This window comes from Macrobrachium nipponense, chromosome 34 (genome assembly GCF_015104395.2).
Source record: "Macrobrachium nipponense isolate FS-2020 chromosome 34, ASM1510439v2, whole genome shotgun sequence".
Classification (NCBI taxonomy): Eukaryota; Metazoa; Arthropoda; class Malacostraca; order Decapoda; family Palaemonidae; genus Macrobrachium; species Macrobrachium nipponense.
The window spans coordinates 49,106,171-49,127,328 of record NC_061095.1 but is presented as its reverse complement, the minus strand read 5'-3'; the positions used below and the strand labels follow the sequence as shown (position 1 = coordinate 49,127,328).

Here is a 21,158-nt window from a genome sequence, read left to right as displayed (position 1 = left end):
CCTGGGTTATTGGAGAGAGAGAGAGAGAGAGAGAAGACGAAGATGCCCGGGTTATTGGGGACATAAAACCTGGACATGAGAGAGAGAGAGAGAGAGAGAGAGAGAGAGAGAGAGAGAGAGAAGATGCCTGAGCTGAGATATTGGGGAACATAAAAACTTTCGAATGAGAAAAAGAGAGAGAGAGAAACCTGGAAATCACAGACACACACACACACACAGAGTCGAAATCAATAAATCAGTTCTCGACATAACATATCACAGGCCTTAAAGACAATTTTCAATCGCACCAACAAATCACACCAGAATGTCAGAACGATTCATTAAGTGACAGATAACTTTGGTGTCGGTGCTTGCATACTAATTACGGCCTGTCCTTTGACTCACTGATGTTACAATTTTGTGTTCAAACGTAATAAATCATTTTGAAATGATAACCGGACCATTTTGGCCAACATTATGACTCAGTATTGAAGTCTGTTTGATTTTTATTTGACCTATCAGGTTGGATCCATAATTTTGGCCGAAATAAATTACATATATTGTGTTCTATTTTATTTACCATCCATTACTTTTAAAAATATCTTATATACTGACTTTATATTGAAGTCTGTTTGATTTTTATTTGACCTTGAAGGCTCGATCCATAATACGTGCTCGCCTGCTGATTTGGTAGCACGAGTTCGCACCCCGCTCTGCCAACGCGGAACCAGAGGAAATTATTTCTGGTAACCGGAATTTCCTTTCTCGATGTAATGTGATTCAGATCCCACAATAAGCTGTAGGTCCCGTTGCTAAGTAACCAGTTGGTTCCTAGCCACGTACAAAAATCTAATTCCTTCGTGCCAGCCCTAGGAGAGCTGTTAATCAGCTCAGTGGTCTGGTAAAACTAAGATATACTTAACTTTGGATCCATCAATTTTGAAAGCACTTTTAAAAATGTGACTATTTTGGCCCAAATAAATGGTATATGTAGTATTTGATTTTATTTGCAGTATATTACCTTAAAATATTACCTTAAAATATCTTAAATCATGACTATCAATCAAGTTTTTGGATATATAATTTTGGAACTGATTTTGAAAATATGATTGTTTTTGGTTAAATTATTTATTTATATATGTTACAGGGAATATGTGAAATCCCTAGGATGTGAAATGACCAATTCGCTTAGGAACATTTGAACCCTGAGGGCTAGTACTATTCACGGTGAAACAGTGATTCATCATCGCTGTTTCGTCGTGTTTAGTACCAACCCGGGGGTTGGTCAAATGTCCCTAAGTGCATCTGATCCCCCAGGGGCTAGTCCTAACACTGCGAAACTCATTTGACGCCCAGGGGACTATAGTAGATTCATATCAACTGGCATCTGATGTCTAGGCCCGTCCCTTACGACGCTCATGATTGGCTGTTGAAAAGTCAATCACACGGCTGGGAACTCTCAGTTTCTCTCGAGAGTTCATATAGGCAGGATGTATGTTCCATCTCTCCTGAGGTATACGTCTTTCAGGAGAGGTGGAATATACATCCTGCCTATGTGAACTCTCTTGAGAGACTGAGAGTTTGCAGCCCTGTGATTGGCTTATCAACAGCCAATCAGGAGCGTCGTAATGGACTGGTCTAGACATCAGATGCCCTGGTGATCTACTATGGTACTAAACATGGCGAAATACTTTAGATGAATCACTGTTTCACCATGTTTAGTACTAGTCCTCTAGGATCAAATGTTCCTAAGCGAATTGGTTAGTTCACATAAGCCCTAGGGATTTCGTGTAATCCCTGGATTTCACATATTCTCTGTAACATATACATACATTAAAATCTATCTTAATTACATTATATTAGCTATCTTTAAAAATAATCTTTAATTTTGACTTTAATCGAAGTCTGTCTGATTTTTATTTGCCCTTGGAGGTTGAATCAATTTTTTTAGGAGCGCTATTAGAAATATGAACAGTTTGGTCCAAACAAATTATATTATTTGTATTCTACCTGAATTACCTTACATTACCCTAAAATAATCTTTATCTTTCATTGTGAATGACCACAATTCCTTTCAATTCACTCGTTTGGTATTCAATCAATCAATCGATTTCCTGAACACAGTTATATTAAAACAAGTACAAAATGCGTCAAATTTTCTTTGGCATAATCGAGTTGTCTATACAGCGTATAATGTTGTATGGAACTCTCAGCTACGACCGGACAGCACTCAGTTGCTCCCCAGATGCGGTGAAATGAAGGTGCGTCGGCGACGGCTCCGGAAAGCGCCATCAGACGCACTATTCATGGCTAACTTTAACTTTAAATAAAATAAAAACTACTGAGGCCAGAGAGCTGTAATTTGGTATGTTTGATGATTGGAGGGTGGATGGTCAACATAGCAATTTGCAGCCCTCTAGCGTCGGTAGTTTTTAAGTTCAGATGGCTGACAGAAAACTGAATTTTAGAGAAATGATTCTCGCTTCTCTACGAAATGGAAAACCACTTTATCAAAGCCATTTACGAAGTAACAATCCCCCAACTATTCATTTGTTTGAAGTGCGTGGAGGTATTTGCTCAATTCTGCTAAAAATAATAATAATAAAAAAAACTCTTGTGAGCCAACGATTCCTTGAATAGAATACATACAGAATTTACGCCAAAGGCAAAGCACTGGGACCTATGAGATCATTCAGTGCTGAAACGGAATATCACGGTAAAAAGGTTTCAAATGCGCAACAGGAGGAAAACCTTTCGCAGTTGCACTATGAATCAGCTTTCAGGAGAGACTGGGAATTCAGATGGAAGAGAGAGAATATGAACGGAGGTACAATAAAAGGAATGAAAGGGATTGCAGCTAGGGGCCAAAGGAACACTGCAAGGGCTCTTTAGCACTGGCTACAGTGCACCACGTGAGGTTCACTGACGGCACTACTCCTGATAACATATTAAAATGACAGCAATAAATTCTCGCTCCTCTACAAATTGCACCCCGTAGGAGGGTAGTGCCATCAGTGCACCTCATGCGGTGTACTGTAAGCATTACTTAAGGGTCTCGCAGCATTCCTTCGGTCCAAAGCTGCAACCCATTAAATTTCTTTTACTGTACTTCCGTTCATATTCTCTTTCTTCCATCTTGCTAGCCACCTTCTCCTAACACTTGATTCACAGTGCAACTGCTTTGAGGTTTTCCTCCTGTTACACCTTCAAACCTTTTGCTGTCAGTTTCTGTTTCAGCGCTGAATGACCTCTTACGTCCCACCCGCTGACCTCTGGCCTAAATTCTGTATTGCATTCCATTCTACAGAATGGTACTAAACCACTTTATCAAAGTAATTTGCGAACCAGCAACCCCCAATTACTCGTTTGCTTAAAGTGCGTGAAAGTATGTGAAGGTATTTGCTCAGATATGCTTTGCATGAGAGTTATAAGAAAAGCAAGGCGTGATCCGACCTTCAGCTTACTTCGGGGTGCGTGCTTGAAATCTACGGTCGAATAGATCCTTGTTCCACCAAGGAAAATTAAAATAAATGCGTTATATTTTATTAGAAATAGTTGCTCTGTGTTGTTTAACGCGACTATTTTTTTATTTTTTACATTTTCATTCTGAATAAATTAGTCATAAATATCCCATTCTAAAATTCGCGTATCTTTAACTCACCTTTTTCAGACATTGTTAGACTCTTCCATAGACCTTTCCTACCCCCCAACAACAACAACAACAGCAAAGTAGCGTGTAAGCTTACTCCCCGAGTAAGGGAAAAAAAAAAGGAACTCTTGTCAGCAAAGTAACAGGAGCGTCAGTTAGCTGTCGTGTTTCTTTTGGCCGGAAGCATAATATTCTCGCCTCTTCAGAATTGGCTGAGTGTTTACGCTGTGTTATTGAGTTCCTCCTCCTCTCTGTTGGGATGTTTGAATATTTTATTAGGGTGCTTGTGTGGATTTTTTGTGCTCTTATTTTTTTATTATTTTGCCTGTGGAGTCACGCGACCTGTGTTTGCTATTTTGAAGAGGTCTAATGCGCTTCTTTCACTCTGTGTGTGTGTATATATATATATATATATATATATATATATATATATATATATATATATATATATATAGTATATATATATATATATATATATATATATATATATATATGTATGTATATACATATACGTACATATATGTAAAATAGATATTATATATATTATATATATATATATATATATATATATATTTATTATTATAGCTAAGGCTATATATACTTATATACAATATGTCTCTAAATATATGCAAACATATATGTATGTATGCGTTTCGATATATATATATATTGTATATACATATATTTTTATATATGTATACGAATGAATTTTTATCACATCACCGTGATTCGTATACATGCATTCAGGTATAAATGTCATTTAATATCCAATTCGCTCTACCTCGGATTAATATATTTACATATATGTTAACCGAAGGGGAATTTTTTAGCTGATAATAATTTCGTCCTCTCGTGGGTTCGAACCAGCGATAACGACTTAGGATTATGGCTAGTGATTTAGAAGGGATTACACAAGGAGTGTGCAAAATCCATGGATGTCATGACCAGATAGTGAAATCAGTTGAATGGTGAGCTGAAACTTGCTAAACTTGCTTGCTATAGGCGACAATCAAGGTATATAAGAAGTTGGGTGGGTAGTTCAGAATAGTTAAGAATTAAGTTATAGTCTTCATATTCCATTTATATCAGTTTTGTCATAAACAGCAATGTTATGTAATGTAATATTTAGTCATCTGTCTCATCTTCATCCTTATACATCTACTCCGAGGTGATAAAGTAGATCCACATCAACCGTGCATCTGATGTCTAGGCCAGTCCCTTACGACGCTCCTGATTAGCTGTTGTTAAGCCAATCACAGGGCGGGAAACTCTCAGTCTCTCAAGAGTGTTCACATAGGCAGGCTGTATGTTCCACCTCCCCTGAGGGTTACTTTTGGAAGACGTGAATCTACTATAGTACTAGAGATGGCGGAAGCTCAATGTGACGCTGTGTTTAGTACTAGCTCGTCTGGGATCAAAGATATCATTTATTAATATAGTTCGTCGACCACACAATACAGATACGGGTGTATATAATACTTTGAACCCTGAGTGGCTAGTACTAAACACGGTGTCTCATTGAGCGTCTACCATGTTTAGTACCAGCAGTTTGGAGGTGGCGCGTCGATAACAAGCCAAAGTACCGCCTGAGATTCTACTTTATATTTGGGAAATCTTGTGATTGTTAAGCAAATAAGCTCTTGGAGAATGAAGAAATCACTTCAAGTTAACATGGATTACAAAATATGAGATGTTGTGAGAGTCTGACCGGGTGGCTGACCAGTGTATGTAAGGGAAAGACCTAAAGGAATATTTATGCCTTTATGGGAATCAAGATGATGGCTATCAAAAGAAGAATAAATTACTTTAAACAGTCACCCCATTGCAGACCAACTACGATATATTAAACAGGAAACACGAGTATATAATTCACCAAAAACAATATCTAAAGACATCTACAATGGAGGAAAATTTATTGCTCACTATTTTATCCACAAAAGATGACAAAGTACAATAATATGCAATGTAACACTACAATAATACAATTCTCCTTGCATTTTAATAATTCACTTACATTTTTATCTATTAATTTTTTAATTGGTTAATTTACAATCTTTTTTATAAGAGATCTCTTCTTTCTAATGAAGACCATATTCGATGGAAGCTTGAATTTCAAGTAAATGACACCTTTGGTGGGCTTGTTCCATATGGATAGGGTTCATCCTCTGAATAATATAATATTGATAATATCAAATTCGCATCATTATGATGGCATTTTTAGCCTAAAATTCACATTGGGCCCCTACAAGGAGCCTCAGACGGCTGACTGACTGGCTTATATACTTATAGTTCCCCGTACTCTCTCTCCTAGACCTCGCACGCATGATGGCGAGAATGTGTATAAATATGGAGGCTTGGTCGACGCGCCTCTATATCTGAGGGGGATAATGAACTCCCGTACTCGTGTCAGAATGACACGACCCACATCGGTGGCAGAAGTGGCCAGGTCTATCTATAGCCGTCGCCAAGGTCTGAGGTTTTTCGTTCGCAGACACAACATATGATGATGATGAAGCTTACTCCTCTAGAGACGATGGAATGAGGAGTGAGGACGCCGTAGAAAACGGGAAGAAGAAGAAGAAGAAGAAGGAGTATAAACATTTACGGCACAATGGCTGAATATGATATCCCCGTTTAACAAAGACAAAATTAATGTGCATCGTATTTAACGTATTACACAACTACTGCATCTCATAAACATCGTCGATTGATCTTATAAGGACGCCAAATTCGATTACCGTGACGTGTTTGTAGACTACAAAACAGAGGTGGTTTAAATATAGTACACTTCAATCCCCCAAACACATACACACACAGACAAACTTGAATCTGGTCTTGATATCAGTATTAGTCTACGCACTAATCACGACGCTTTATCTATGCATCTTCATAAAGGAAATGTTGATTAAATCTCTCTCTCTCGTAAGTAAGTAAGTAAGCCTACGTTAGACAAACCTAGACCCAACCCTTACCTTCTCACCAAGAATAGATTCAGTTTAAAAACTGAGGAAGTAAATAATAATCATATATTTTTTTTAATTAAATTTAATTTTTGTAATGAATTAATGCAAGACCGTTAAACGTCTATTCTCAGCCAATTAGATCTCGACCTTGAAGTTCGGGAATCTAATTATTTCATCAGGAATCAAGGAACCGAGTTGACCAAGATTCTCTCTCTGTGTGAAGTCAGTTGCTGAGGGCATTATTATTATTATTATTATTATTATTATTATTATTATTATTATTATTATTATTATTATTATTATTATTATTATTATTATTATTATTATTATGTAGATATAAGTAAAAGGCTAGATGAGCAGTTAATGAAAACATTTATGGAGCATGATTTTTTCTAACTATATAAATTCTATATATCACCCCATTTTCACCAGTCCTGGTAAGAGAAGACAGGCTCTCTTAGTCTCTGTTGGTTGGGCAGAGTCTAGAGGTGCCACATTAGGCCTCTTGCCACCCTTTAAACACCATCCCACTCTTACACGGACTGTCTTGGAGCGAGAATCCTTGCTGGCACAAATTTAAGCTGTCTGCACACGAGACACTTTTAGTGGAAAATGCTGAGCCATTTTGAGGTTAGCTACGTAGTGGCCAGCTTATATCATATCAGCTTGTACAGTGGATGGTCAAATAACAGCCACTTCGTATAGACTCTTTCAGTTTCGTCCACTTTTTATCTGCTATACTGCCGTGACTAAAAAAAAAATGGAAACATGAACTTGTAAGGAAGACCGCAGACGAGCCACTAAAAGTGGGCGACACTAAAAGAGTAGATACAAAGTGGATACGAAGTCTATTCTTTAGCCACACCACAGTACAAGCTGATATCATCAGTTGTAGTGGCCAACCACTTTCCACTAAAAGTGTCTCGTGTGCGAGCAGCTCTAGGGAAGCAAGTGGTCTAGATTTAAAGATTGTTTTCAAAGATGTCTTTGTAATTCTCTTCTCTCCCAACAGGTGGCGTGGATGAACAAGGACACCAACACCGTCATATCCCTAGGGGAGACCGTCATCACGATGGACACTCGCATATCGGTCCAGAGGGAGCAGAGGTCGACTTGGATACTGACGATCAAGAACGTAACGGTCCGTGACCACGGGTACTACACGTGCAACATTAATACCCAGCCCCCGACGTCTATACAGGGGTTCTTAAAAGTCGTAGGTAAGCAATAATGAAAGATTAAGACTACTCAGTCACCAAATTCTTTATAAATGAAAGATAGATTACGTCACCAATTTCCTTAAAAGTCTAAGTAAGGATAAGGGACAGACTCAGTCACCAATTTCCTTCCTAACCTGACGGCAGGGAACACGAATACCCAAAATATAAAGTAAACGTGAAAGACATATTTTATCCTCAGAGTTACTCTGAACCACTACTTAACCAGCGGGTTTTTGCATTCTTTAAAAGGGCGTTTTATGACATCTATGATTGATATCCGGTTGTAATGCCTCTCCCATATCATCAATTGTATCTGTTGCAACATCAAATTAGTCCAAAAGTCTGTTATTAATTTCTGTTCTACTAATACATCATCTTTAGGTCAAGTTCTTCCAGAATCTGTTTTTTCAATGGATATATTACACATTAGAAGTCCCGTAACCAATCTGTATACATCGAAATGAAAAGTATTAATGTACCATGTTTATAGAGAATGCTGACTATATCACCACTGCCTGTGCATATTAATCAATATAATTTTTTTTCTCTTTTCGCTTACTCGGGCAGTAAGCCTACAACGACTTTGTTGTTGTTGTTTTTCTTCTTACTGTTGCTGTTCTGGTTGTGGGGTTAGGAAAGGTCTAAGGAAGAACCTAAAAAGATCTGAAAAAGGTGTTTCGCCTTGGATTACAGGTGCAGGAATTTTAGGATAGGATATTCAGGATTTATTCATTAGAATGAAAATGTAAAAACTAAATAATGTTCATAATAAACAGCAAATCGCAATTACCTCTATTAAATATGGCGTGTTTATTTTACTTTTCGTTGGTGAAACAAGGCTCTATGTGACCGTAGATTGTAGCACGTTTTAATTTACGTTAAAAGCTAGGAATATAATGTTTACATCTTATGCCTGAGGGGAAGATCTTGCATGCGTCCCGAGTAAGCTGGAGGTCAGATCACACCTTGTTTTCTATTTTCGGATATATCTTTATATTGTTGAAATCGGAGATGGACCCCCACTGAAATTAAACGGACCAATTTATGTACGTGGGATGAGGGTTCTCGAGTACCGGTTTGACTATATTGGTAGACCATCGTGAAATATGGAGAGAGAGAGAGAGAGAGGAGCGTCTGCGAGCAAGCAGGGCGTAAGTACCGCCGTTTGCAAGGTACACAGCAGAAAGAATGAAGTTTTAAATCATAAAAGTTATGAACTACTGGAATGGCTCGAGATATGAACACAGGGTTTGTGTTCCATTGTTCCAGACTTTAAAAAGATGGCGTTCCTTGGAGAGAGAGAGAGAGAGTCTAGACACTTTTAGCCTTAGGAGTTACGAAAGGAACTGCAAAGAACTGGTATTTTGTCTCATTCTTTATCCTGTGTCCTATAGACACCTAGACTAAGTAAGTGCATCGGAATTGCCGATCCAGTCGGCCTCTGAATTTAGAAAATACTCTTCTTCAGCGACCAAGTGAAATGAGAGGGAGTTGAAGTGGTTGGACAGCTTAAAAAAATCCAAAAAAATAAAGAGATTTATTACAAGTTTAGTCTAAAGACGGAACTGGGACACAAGTCACACAACCCCACAGATGTGATAAGACGAAACAGTCAGAGAGGTTGGACAGGAAGGTAGCAGAAAGGAAGAAACAACCTTTTGTCCTTAAAATAAACATCCCTAGGAAAAAGGGGGAAGGGGGTAGTGCCGTCAGTGCACCACATGTGATGCACTGTGGGCATTACTAAATGCTACACCCACTTTTTAACTTTTTATTTGACCTTATATCCTTCTTCCTTTCTTCAAATTTGCTGTTCAACCTCTCTAGTACTTCTTATGAATGTTGTTATTATTATTATTATTATTATTATTATTATTATTATTATTATTATTATTATTATTGAGAAGATGAACCGCTATTCATATGGAACAAGCCCACCTAAGGAACCACTGTCTTGAAATTAAAGCTTCCAAAGAATATTATGGTGTTCATTCGACAGAAGTAACAGGAAATACCAAACAAATTAGCAAATTAATAAACAAATAGATAAAAAACCGCAAGCAAACTATTCAAATGCAAGAACAGCAAAAGTCCGCATTCAACAGAACACCCATTTCCCACCGGAATTCAAAACCATGGCGAGAGGAATAGTACTAACCGGTTTAACGATATCAAACCAAGAACCAAAACCATGTTCCTAAAACCAACAACTCAAACATGGGTTACGTAAACCTAATCAATTATTTGTAGGGAGTAAAGTTCAGCTAATCATAAATTCTCTCTCTCTCGCTCTCTCTCACTGACTGCACGTTACGCATCCTACTTTTCAGGATAATCACTAGGCCGATATGATAGGGCGCTTGGAAGGAATACGTTCAAAGACTTTAGGTTATTTCAAAGGTTTTAAGACTAAATTGACGATCAAAATATTTTCTAAAATGTTGATTCTGGTAACAATCTCTCGCTCTCTCATACTTACTGCTGGTTACGTATCCTACGGCTCAGGCTATTCACTAGGCCGATATGATTAAGGCGCTTTGAAGGAATACGGTCTAAGACACTTATGGTGATTTCAAAAGTGTTGAGAATAAATTTACAATGATAAACTTTTCTAAAATCTTGATTCTTTTTAAGTCTCGGACATTTTCAAGTGTTTAAATTATATGAATCGCTCTGATAGCGCTAAAGTATCTGACATTTTTCAGGTGTTTTAATAACTCTGGACTTTATTTTGATAATATCCTGTGGATAGGAACCTGACATCAGATCTATATATGTGTAATATATTTCTTTATATTCTCCTGACTACAAGCGCCCTTGTGCCCTAATGAGGTCCTGTATATTATTCAGACGACTGCTTTCGACGTTCTTATGAATATACGTGGAAAAAGAAAGAAATTTCATTTTCCAGATCGTAATGTTCTTTCATTAGGTAAAATCTGTTAAGTTATTCCCCTCATGGAGTTTTTATTTTTTATTTTTAGGTACAGTTGGGCCTTACGCCAGCACCCTTTTCCTTTCTTGCTTCTGAAGCAATCTTAAAATCCAGTTACCGAAAAAAGCGTTTCCTAGGATCTTGTAGTGTCTCAACACCGAGATTTTGACGAAGAATTTCTTCTTCTCCATTTTTTTCGTCGTCGTCTTCTTCTTCTTATTCTGTTCTGACGCGAAATTGGTCACGCATATTCGTGAAAGCACTGTCACGTAAGCTCTAACAAGGGGGGAGGGGCATTCCATTTGGCACCCCCTGTTTCGGTTACATGGTACGAGGATTGTTGGCACGATGCCAATAATATAAAATAATATATATAATAATAATAAATTGCTTGCGTGAGGAAGCCGCCGGCTCCAGCGAACTCACTCCATAATTACTAATAGCCTGTCACACCCTTCTGGTTTCTGATCAGTCTCTCCTCTTTCTTTCTTTTTTTTTTCCATGTCACTGCAGAGCCGCCCGTATTGGAGGACGGAGACGAGGAGGTGTGGGTGCTGGAGGGAATGTCAGCCCACCTGAGCTGCTCAGCCCACGCGACGCCCACGCCGACGTACAAATGGATCAGAGAGGACTACAACACCATAAGGATAAATTCATCCACGTTTGGTAAGGAAGTAGTAGGCCTATCGATCGGCCTCCCGAATGCTGGGAAGTCATCGGCCTAAATATTAGAGGATGGGGCGATAATGGAAGGGGAAATATACAGGAAGGGGTTTAATGGGATGGAAAAACGAGGGGATTTATTGATTGGTTTAGCCACTGATGGAGAGAGGACGGTTTCTGGCAAGAGTCTTGGTTGTCTATAAAACTTGGTTTAGGGTTTGGTATAATTTGGCAGGAAAACAGTCATTTGTTTAAGTTTTTTTTTTCTCAATTGATTCTTATCCTTTGGGGTGCAAGTAATCAGTTTTTGCCAGATGTGATGTTCCTACCGTAATGGCTGCCAGCCATGTGTACTTTGCAACAAATTCACTTAGAAAGATTATTTTGGTTTTCGGGTATGAGGAATTCGATGGAACCAAAATAAAAAGCATAGAATAACTTTTTATGCTGCAATTCGCCATAAGGTTTACATTTATTTGTGCAAATTTTACATATTTCTGGCAAAAAGATATATTTGTAGCAAATATGATTTAATATTTTCTTGTCATTCTCGCAGAGCACACCAAAAGTAATTTCCAGCGGAGTTGGACTTTTTTTTTTTTTTTAATTACAAATGATCTTATACCCAATGAGAATGGAAGTCAGAGAATCCTCATTCAGTTTTGGTGAAATTTTGGTGTATAAATGGTCTCCGTACACCAAGCTTGCTTTAATGATAGACAGTATGCGATCACTTCCAAGCTTGCTTTCTTGGCAGGGTCTCTTGGATTTATTAGTCTTCAGCATAGTGGAACTCAAAAACACAGAGCTTTTTTTCTTCTTCATTATGACTGTTCTTTATGCTCGTCAAGTATCTGAAAATAAACTGGGTGTTATATAATTTGCCAGATTATATTTAGAGGTAAAAAGCATTGAAAATTCTACCATTTTACAGATCAATCCACTAGGCAGATAAAGCTACATATATATCTTCGTGCCAGAAATATGTAATATTTGCACAAATAAATGTAAACCTTATGGCGAATTGCACATAAAAAGTTATTCTATGTTATCTATTTTGGTGCCATTGGATTCCTCATACCCTAAAACATAGATCTAGACACCAAAATAATCTAAGTGAATTTGTTGCGAAGTACACATGGCCGTCAGCCATTACGGTCGCCATTTTGAATTGTTCTGAATGCCCAACAGTGGGAACAACACATCCGGCGAAAATTGATCACTTGCACCCAAATGATAAGAATCAGGTGAGTATAACACTTTAACAAACATTCAGGGGTTATGTCCAATTTCTGCTGGACTAGTAGTGGTAACAGTGAATGTCTGCCAGGTTTAAAGGTCCACAAAACCCAGAATGTTCACTGGATTACGAAAACTGTATCGCAGTTTCAATCATTTCAGTCTTAATGGCAGATGGCGCCCTTTACAAAGTCGTACAAATAATTAATTTTTTAACGTCTTTTGACATTTCCTTGATATTTAGTAGTTCACGGGGGAATCCATTATTATTATTATTATTATTATTATTATTATTATTATTATTATTATTATTATTATTATTATTATCAATATTTATAATTGATCCTCATCCATTATTTTGAACAAGCACACAGGGGGCCATTGCCTTATTCAATTATTATTATTATTATCAATTATTATTGTTATTATTATTAGTATTATTATTATTATTATTATTATTATATTATTATTTTTTATTTTTTTTATTTTTTTGCTCTATCACAGTCCTCCAATTCTACTGGGTGGTATTTATAGTGTGGGGTTCCGGGTTGCATCCTGCTTCCTTAGGAGTCCATCACTTTTCTTACTATGTGCGCCGTTTCTAGGATCACACTCTTCTGCATGAGTCCTGGAGCTACTTCAGCCTCTAGTTTTTCTAGATTCCTTTTCAGGGATCTTGGGATCGTGCCTAGTGCTCCTATGATTATGGGTACGATTTCCACTGGCATATCCCATATCCTTCTTATTTCTATTTTCAGATCTTGATACTTATCCATTTTTTCCCTCTCTTTCTCTTCAACTCTGGTGTCCCATGGTATTGCGACATCAATGAGTGATACTTTCTTCTTGACTTTGTCAATCAACGTCATGTCTGGTCTGTTTGCACATATCACCCTATCATTTCTGATACCATAGTCCCAGAGGATCTTGCCTGATCGTTTCTATCACTCCCTCAGGTTGGTGCTCGTAGCTCTTATTACCGCAAGGTAGCTGATGTTTCTTGCACAGGCTCCAGTGGAGGGCTTTTGCCACTGAATCATGTCTCATTTTGTACTGGTTCTGTGCAAGTGCCGGGCATTCGCTTGCTATGTGGTTTATGGTTTCATTTTTTCGTATTGCACTTCCTACATATGGGAGAGATGTTACTTCCGTCTATCGTTCTTTGAACATATCTGGTTCTTAGGGCCTGATCTTGTGCCGCTGTTATCATCCTTCAGTTTCCTTCTTTAGCTCTCCCCTCTGTAGCCAATTGCCATGTGTCATCGCTGGCTAGTTCTTTAGTCTGTCTCATGTATTGTCCGTGCATTGGTTTGTTGTGCCAGTCCTCTGTTCTGTCTGTCTTTCTCCTGTCCTGTGTATATTTCTGGGTCTTCGTCTACTTTTATTAGTTGCCTTCTTCCAATGCCACTTCTTTAGCCACTCGTCTTCACTGGTTTTTCAGATATTATTGCCCCAAGTGCTCTGTTTCTCGACTGTTTACGCCAGTCCTCTATGCTTAGTAATCCTCTCCCTCCTTCCTTTCATGTTATGTATAGTCTGTCCGTATTTGCTCTTGGGTGTAGTGCTTTGTGTATTGTCATATGTTTCCTGGTTTTCTGATCTATGCTGCGGAGTTCTGCCTTCGTCCATTCCACTATTCCTGTGCTGTATCTGATTACTGGCACTGCCCATGTGTTTATGGCTTTTATCATATTTCCGGCGTTGAGTTTTGACTTGGTATCGCCTTGAGTCTCTGCATATATTCTTTCCTGATCGTGTCCTTCATCTCTTGGTGTTTTATATCCCTCCTTCCATTATTACCAGGTATTTGTATCCTGTCTCATCTATGTGTTTGATGTTGCTCCCATCTGGTAGCTTTATCCCTTCAGTTCTTGTTACTTTACCTTTTTGTATGTTGACTAAGGCGCAAAATAATAATAATAATAATTATTATTATTATCAATATTCATAATTTGAACTCTATCCATATTGAACAAGCCCACAGGGGGCCATTGACTTAAAATTCAATTATTATTATTATTATCAATATTGTTATTATTATCATTATATTCATAGATGAACTCATCCATATGGAACAAACCCACTACAGGAGACACTGACTTAAAAATTCAAGGTTCATATATATATATATATATATATATATATATATATATATATATATATATATATATATATATATATATATGTAGTATATGCACAAATTAATGGACAGATAGATGAAATGTAAGAAAATTATTCAAAGTAAGGCGAATTGCTTTAGATGAAATATCCTAAAACAATAACAGTCCCCAACCCACCCAACTGACATTTTCTTCTTCCCATTCTCACAGTATCAAGCTGGATAGGCCGCAACCTCACCTTGCACCACTCCAACCACAGGAGCGCCGGGGGTTACCTCTGCATCGCCAGCAACGGCTATCCGCCGTCTGTCAGCAAGCGAGTTCTATTACACGTCTACTTCGCCCCCCTCCTCAGGGGCCCTGGCATGGAGGTGAGGGCCCACGTGGGTCACAGCGTCAGTCTGACCTGTCTCTACGCCGCCTACCCTTCGCCCACGGTCGTCTGGGTCAGGGAGAACGAGAACGAGGTGCTACAACTGACAGAGGAGTATTACACGATCACTCCACAAGATGGACACCCACCTTATACGTGAGTCATAAGCGAAGACTGAATGAGTCGCGTTCTTTTCTTGATGTGAATCTTGGTATATTGCTAAGGATACACTAGAAATCCTTAAGGCTTAGTAGCCATTTTGCTTGGTGAGACATTCCTGTGCACAGTCTGATTAATCAACAGATATCACGCATTTAACATACATCTAGAATTTGAGAAGTATCTAGAAGTGTTCGTGAACAGTCGGTGATAAGATTAGTGTGAAAATAGTAGGATAAAGGATCTACTAAGTTAGTTTATCGAGTGAAATACTGTAAATCAGATCAAGATGGCCGTAAGTTCCAACTGTGGTAAGAAATGGCAAAATTTAGCGTGTTTAGCAGATTCGCAATACGATGAGGTAGCAGGAAGGGAGCTGGCATTTCTCATCTATGAGATCAACAACAGCCCTAACCAAAAAGATACAAAAGCATTCATAGATATATTAGAAGGATATGATCCTTCAAACTGGAACAAATCAACAGAAAACATCTTGAAAATAATTGAAGAAGTTCCAAATAAAATCCAAGTGGTCAACAGACTCATAAAGAAAATATACATGAATCAACATATTCTGACAAAGAAAATGAATAAGGTGAACATTGTGAATATCCTAATTGATGCAATAGGAAAAAGAATGCCAAAAGCATGCAAACTGTGTAAGGTGTGGTATAGTATAGTTAATCCACAAAACCTGATCAGAAAATGTTCTACATGCAACATTCTGACGCATCCGCAATGTGCTGAAGTAATGCAAGATATGAGAAAAGATACCAGAATATTTTGCTCAACATGTCTATCATGGATAGACAATGTATTATCAAGACTGAAATGTACAAATAGTTGAGGATGAAGAGAGGAAGAGGAGAAGAAGAAGAGGAAAACGGAAGAGAAGTAAACAAAACTGAAATGACAGAAAAAAATAAGGAAAACAAAGTATGGATGCAGAGATACACATTGATACTACATATGAGGCAATCAAGCAGCATACATATGAAGAAATAAATTACGACATGACAACACAGATTCGGAGAAAGATGTTACTACAAAACATCCTAAGATATGTCACAACTATGAAATATATGGTAAATGTGCATACCTAGACGGCTATGGGGATGATTGCAGTGATCTACATCCAAAAAACATGCAAAACCTAAAAGAAGGAAAAGGATGTAAGTTCGACAAAAAATGTAAATATATGCACCCTGTAGCCATGAATCAAATCAATTAAATAATCAATCAAATAATGAAATCCAAAATAAGAAAGAAACAATAAATGAGAGGAACAAAGAATATCAGGTGAAAGAAAAAAAACCAGCCATCACCGCGATATGCAGTGTCAGCAAAATATTTCCAAGCATCAGCTCCAAGATACAACTCAAGAGATAAGAACCTGTATTATGATGCAGAGGATATTGCAGATACGGAGAAAATTGCAGATTCAGACACAAAATGAATAATTATGAAGGGAAAGATCAAATATTATGGAAAAGTTGGATTTTTTAATGTCAGAATTTCTGGAAATGAAGAAAAGAACAACATATAAGAACAGGAAAGAGACATGGGAAAATCCTTACATATTAAATGAAGGAGAAAACACGCAAACCTTCATAGTGATGAATGCGCAGGGTTAGTTACGAGTAACTCAAAAGAAAAATAGAGTACTTAGAAGAACTAACTCAAATTGAAAAGAAAATAGATATAATGAATATAAGTGAAACATGGTATTCCCAAGAGACTGGGAATGACGATCAAATAAAAGGGTTCCAAACTTATAGATCAGATAGAAAAAATAGGAATCAAGGGGGAACCGCAATATATGGGAAAGACAAAAAACAAGGAAAAATATATGAGAAATATAGTAACTCAGAATGTGACCTAATAGCGGTAGAATTTGAATCTGAAAAATTAATGCACATAGTAATATATAGACCCCGTAATACTAAAGAGTTTGACATAATAATAGAAAAATTGGATGATATATGTAGAAATCACAAGGACTGGACTATTCTCCTATCTGGAGACTTCAACTTTCCTTTTGTAGACTGGAAAGAACGAATAAGAGATTGTGGTTGTATTTATACATATAAAAAAGAGAGTAATAGTAGTGTAGAAGATAAGAGGCAATTCGAAAAGCTATTAGATATGCTACTAGAATATAACATTCAACAAATAAATCACCTGCCAACAAGAAAGGAAAATACTTTTGACCTAGTATTTGTGAATGATGAGAATTATGTTAAAGAAATAATCATTTATAATGCGAGTATTTCAGACCATAATGTCATAGAATTAACAGTCCATTCCAAAGCAAGTGAAAACAGAGATAAGCAAGAAAGAAAAACGTGGGAAGGATATGGAAAATACAACCTCTACAGTAAAAATATAAATGGTCAGAAAATAAATGAAGAATTAAACAAAGATTGGGATAACATTTTCGTAAGTGATAACATAAGGGTAAATACGGAGATATTATATATTAGAGAAAATAGTGGATAAATATATACCGAAGAAGAAAAGTAAACATCAGTCATGCATACCAAGAGACAGAAGGATCTTGTTCCAGAAAATCAGAAAGTGGAAAAAGGTCTTGCAAAAGAAAAAAATGCGTGGAAAGTTATAGAACTAAAAGTAAGATAGAAAATGCAGAACAAAAAGATTATACAATCAAAAGAAAATGAAAAATGGGACTTGGAAGAAAAAACCCTAATAAATATCAAGCAAAACCCCAAAACTATTATACTCGTACGCAAAAAAGATGAATAAAAGAAGAATAGAAATAGGCCCCTCTAAGAATTGGAGGGAGATTAACGAATGAAAAAAGGAAATATGCAACATATTGGCAGAACGATATAAGAGAGAATTCACCCTAGAATGATAATGAAGATAATGATATAGAAGTAAGGGACGAAAATGGTGAATATATTTAGCTGACATAGATATTAATGAAGCTGATATGGGCAGGCTATTAATGAAATTAAAAAGGGAGCTGCTGCAGGCCTGACAGTGTCCCTGCTATTTTGTTAAAGAAAGTAGTTCATTCTATTGCAAAGCCACTTGCAATATTATTAAGACAAAGTGTGGATACAGACAAGATTTATGATGAGCACAAATTAGCATATATTACCCCTACTTTCAAAAGTGGATCAAGACTAGAGGGAAGTAATTATAGGCCTGTGAGTCTAACATCACATATTATGAAAGTGTATGAAAGGGTAATGAAGAAAAATATTATGAAACGTTATAAAAAATTGTTAATATATGACAACATGGTTTCGTATCTGGGAAAAGTACAAACCCAACTGTTAGTCCACCGTGAGAACATATACAAAAATATGAAAAGCGGAAATGAAACAGATGTGGTTTATCTAGACTTTGCAAAAGCTTTTGACAAGGTAGACCATAATATATTAGCGAAGAAAATTAGAAAACACAATATCGTGGATAAAGTAGGAAGATGGTTAAAAGAATTTTTACACAACAGAAAACAGATAATTATTGCAAACGATGAGAAATCGGATGAAGCTAAGGTAATATCCGGTATGCCACAAGGTACGGTGTTAGCTGCATTACTGTTTGTTATTATGATTGCAGACATAGACAGTAATGTAAGGACTCGGTAGTGAGTAGTTTTCGCCGATGACACAAAAATAAGTAGAGAAATTACTTGTGATGAGATAGGAACACGCTACAAAGAGACCTTAACAAAGTATATGATTGGGCAGAGGTAAAATAGGATGGTATTTAACTCTGATAAATTTGAATCAATAAATTATGGAGACAGAGAAGGAAAGCTATATGCATATAGGGGACCTAATAAGAGAACAATCACAAATAAGGAAGCAGTTAAAGACCTTGGTGTGATGATGAATAGGAACATGTTATGCAATGATCAAATAGCAATTCTATTGGCTAAAATGTAAGGAAAAATGGGAATGTTTTGTTACGGCACTTCAAAACAAGAAAAGCTGAACACATGATTAATGCTTTATAAAACATATGTTTGTAGTCCACTTGAATATTGCAATATGATATGGTACCCACACTATCAAATGGATATTGCACAAATAGAGAGTGTACAAAGGTCCTTTACAGCTAGAATAGAAGTTAAGGACCTTGACTACTGGGAAAGACTACAATCCTTAAATTTATATAGTCTAGAAAGGAGAAGAGAACGCTACATGATAATTCAGGCATGGAAACAGATAGAAGGAATAGCCGAAAACATCATGGAGCTAAAAATATCAGAAAGAGCAAGCAGAGGTAGATTAATAGTGCCCAAAACTATACCAGGAAAAATAAGGAAAGCACACAGGAAATTAATCCACTACGCACCAGCATCGATAATGCAGTGTCTATTCAATGCATTGCCAGCTCATCTGAGGAATATATCAGGAGTGAGTGTAGATGTGTTTAAGAATAAGCTCGTCAAATATCTAAGCTGCATCCCAGACCATCCAAGATTGGAAGATGCAAAATATACCGGAAGATGTACTAGCAACTCTCTGCTAGACATTAGAGGTGCCTCACACTGTGGGACCTGGGGCAACCCGAACAAGATGTAAGGTCTGTAAGGTAAGGATAGCAGTGCACCTCAAACGGTCCACTGCAGTGGTTACTTGAGGGTTTTTACGGCGTCCCTTCGATCCCTAGTGCTACCCTTTGTTCTTCTTACTGTACCTCTCTTCACATCATCTCTCCTCCATTTTACCTTCCCCAGCCCTTTCCCAACAATATATTCAACATTATTTTCGTCGCTGAATGACCTCGTACGTCCCAGCGCTTGGTCTAAGGCCTGAATTCTATATTCCAGGCCAATCCTTGAGCTTTACAAGGACTACTGTCCTCATCCTCAGTGTATCTTTAGCGATAAATCGAGATATGCACTCAAGAAAAAACATTATGTTAAATGATAAAACAGCAAGTGGGAGTTTATATATTTTCTTTTTAACTAAACAATGTTTAAACTGATTTGGACAAAACTTGGAAAAACATTCCTCAAATGATTCCATCCTTAATGGTAAAGTGAAGAATTGATCATTCATAGTCATGGAAGCCCTATTATTTATTCTTGCCACTGAAAGACAGTGGGTGCTTCTTAGTATTTTCCAGAGGCAATGTGCATAATACTAGGTTTATACCCAAGTACGTACCAATCTTGTGGTTTGGTGTATGTATGCTCTCTATTAGGTGCTGTTGTTTTCTAAATTTTGTAGCATTATATTGGAGTGACGCTGCCAAAATTCTTTTCCTGCGATGTAGTTTTGTTGTAATGAAAACAACTAAATGAGAATAAGCTTCAGCCCTCAGGTAGTTTGATGTCTCATCGAAGTTATCTTATAGTTACAAGGACACAATATTACAGGCAACACCATAGCAAGAATTTTTTCTCTTGGAAGTTGGTGTCTTGTGTGTGCTTGCCCACTGCCAGCTCAAGCAACCCTTCACGTGATGTGTATGAATAATAACTTAGTGGCAGGAATTTCTGGCATGTCATTGGCAATGCTGTATGCTTGTAACTACTATTTATGTTTCTCAGGTTCAAGTTCAAAGCCCTTGATGGCTGAAAATTAAAGAGCAAACGTCTGTACTTTCAAATACTTGCTTGTTAAATTAATATTGATTACAGATTTAGAGATAAGGGTAGTTTTACTTCCTGCTCTTCACATGGATTCTTGATGAACCTTAGCACTGACCTGACTTTCTTTTCTCAGCCATAACATGACGCTCCATCTGCGTAAGCTGGTCCATTCAGACTTTGGAAGGTATACCTGCATCGTCACAAACTCTCAGGGAGAAGCCAGTTACACCACTGTGCTAAGAGGTAGGTAGTGAGCAGAGTGGTTAAGATAAAAGCT

General features: G+C 37.3%; 1 protein-coding gene across 2 annotated transcripts in view; it reads left to right on the top strand.

Annotated features, from left to right (window-relative positions):
- Positions 1–21,158, top strand: part of LOC135208044 (lachesin-like) — a 110,170-nt gene that overhangs the window by 16,862 nt on the left and 72,150 nt on the right. For both annotated transcript variants that reach the window (XM_064240171.1, XM_064240170.1), the window contains exons 5-8: positions 7,604–7,811; positions 11,260–11,412; positions 14,979–15,297; positions 21,015–21,124. In XM_064240171.1, coding sequence (XP_064096241.1) covers positions 7,604–7,811; positions 11,260–11,412; positions 14,979–15,297; positions 21,015–21,124 — 790 coding nt within the window. The remainder of the gene's footprint in view (positions 1–7,603; positions 7,812–11,259; positions 11,413–14,978; positions 15,298–21,014; positions 21,125–21,158) is intronic.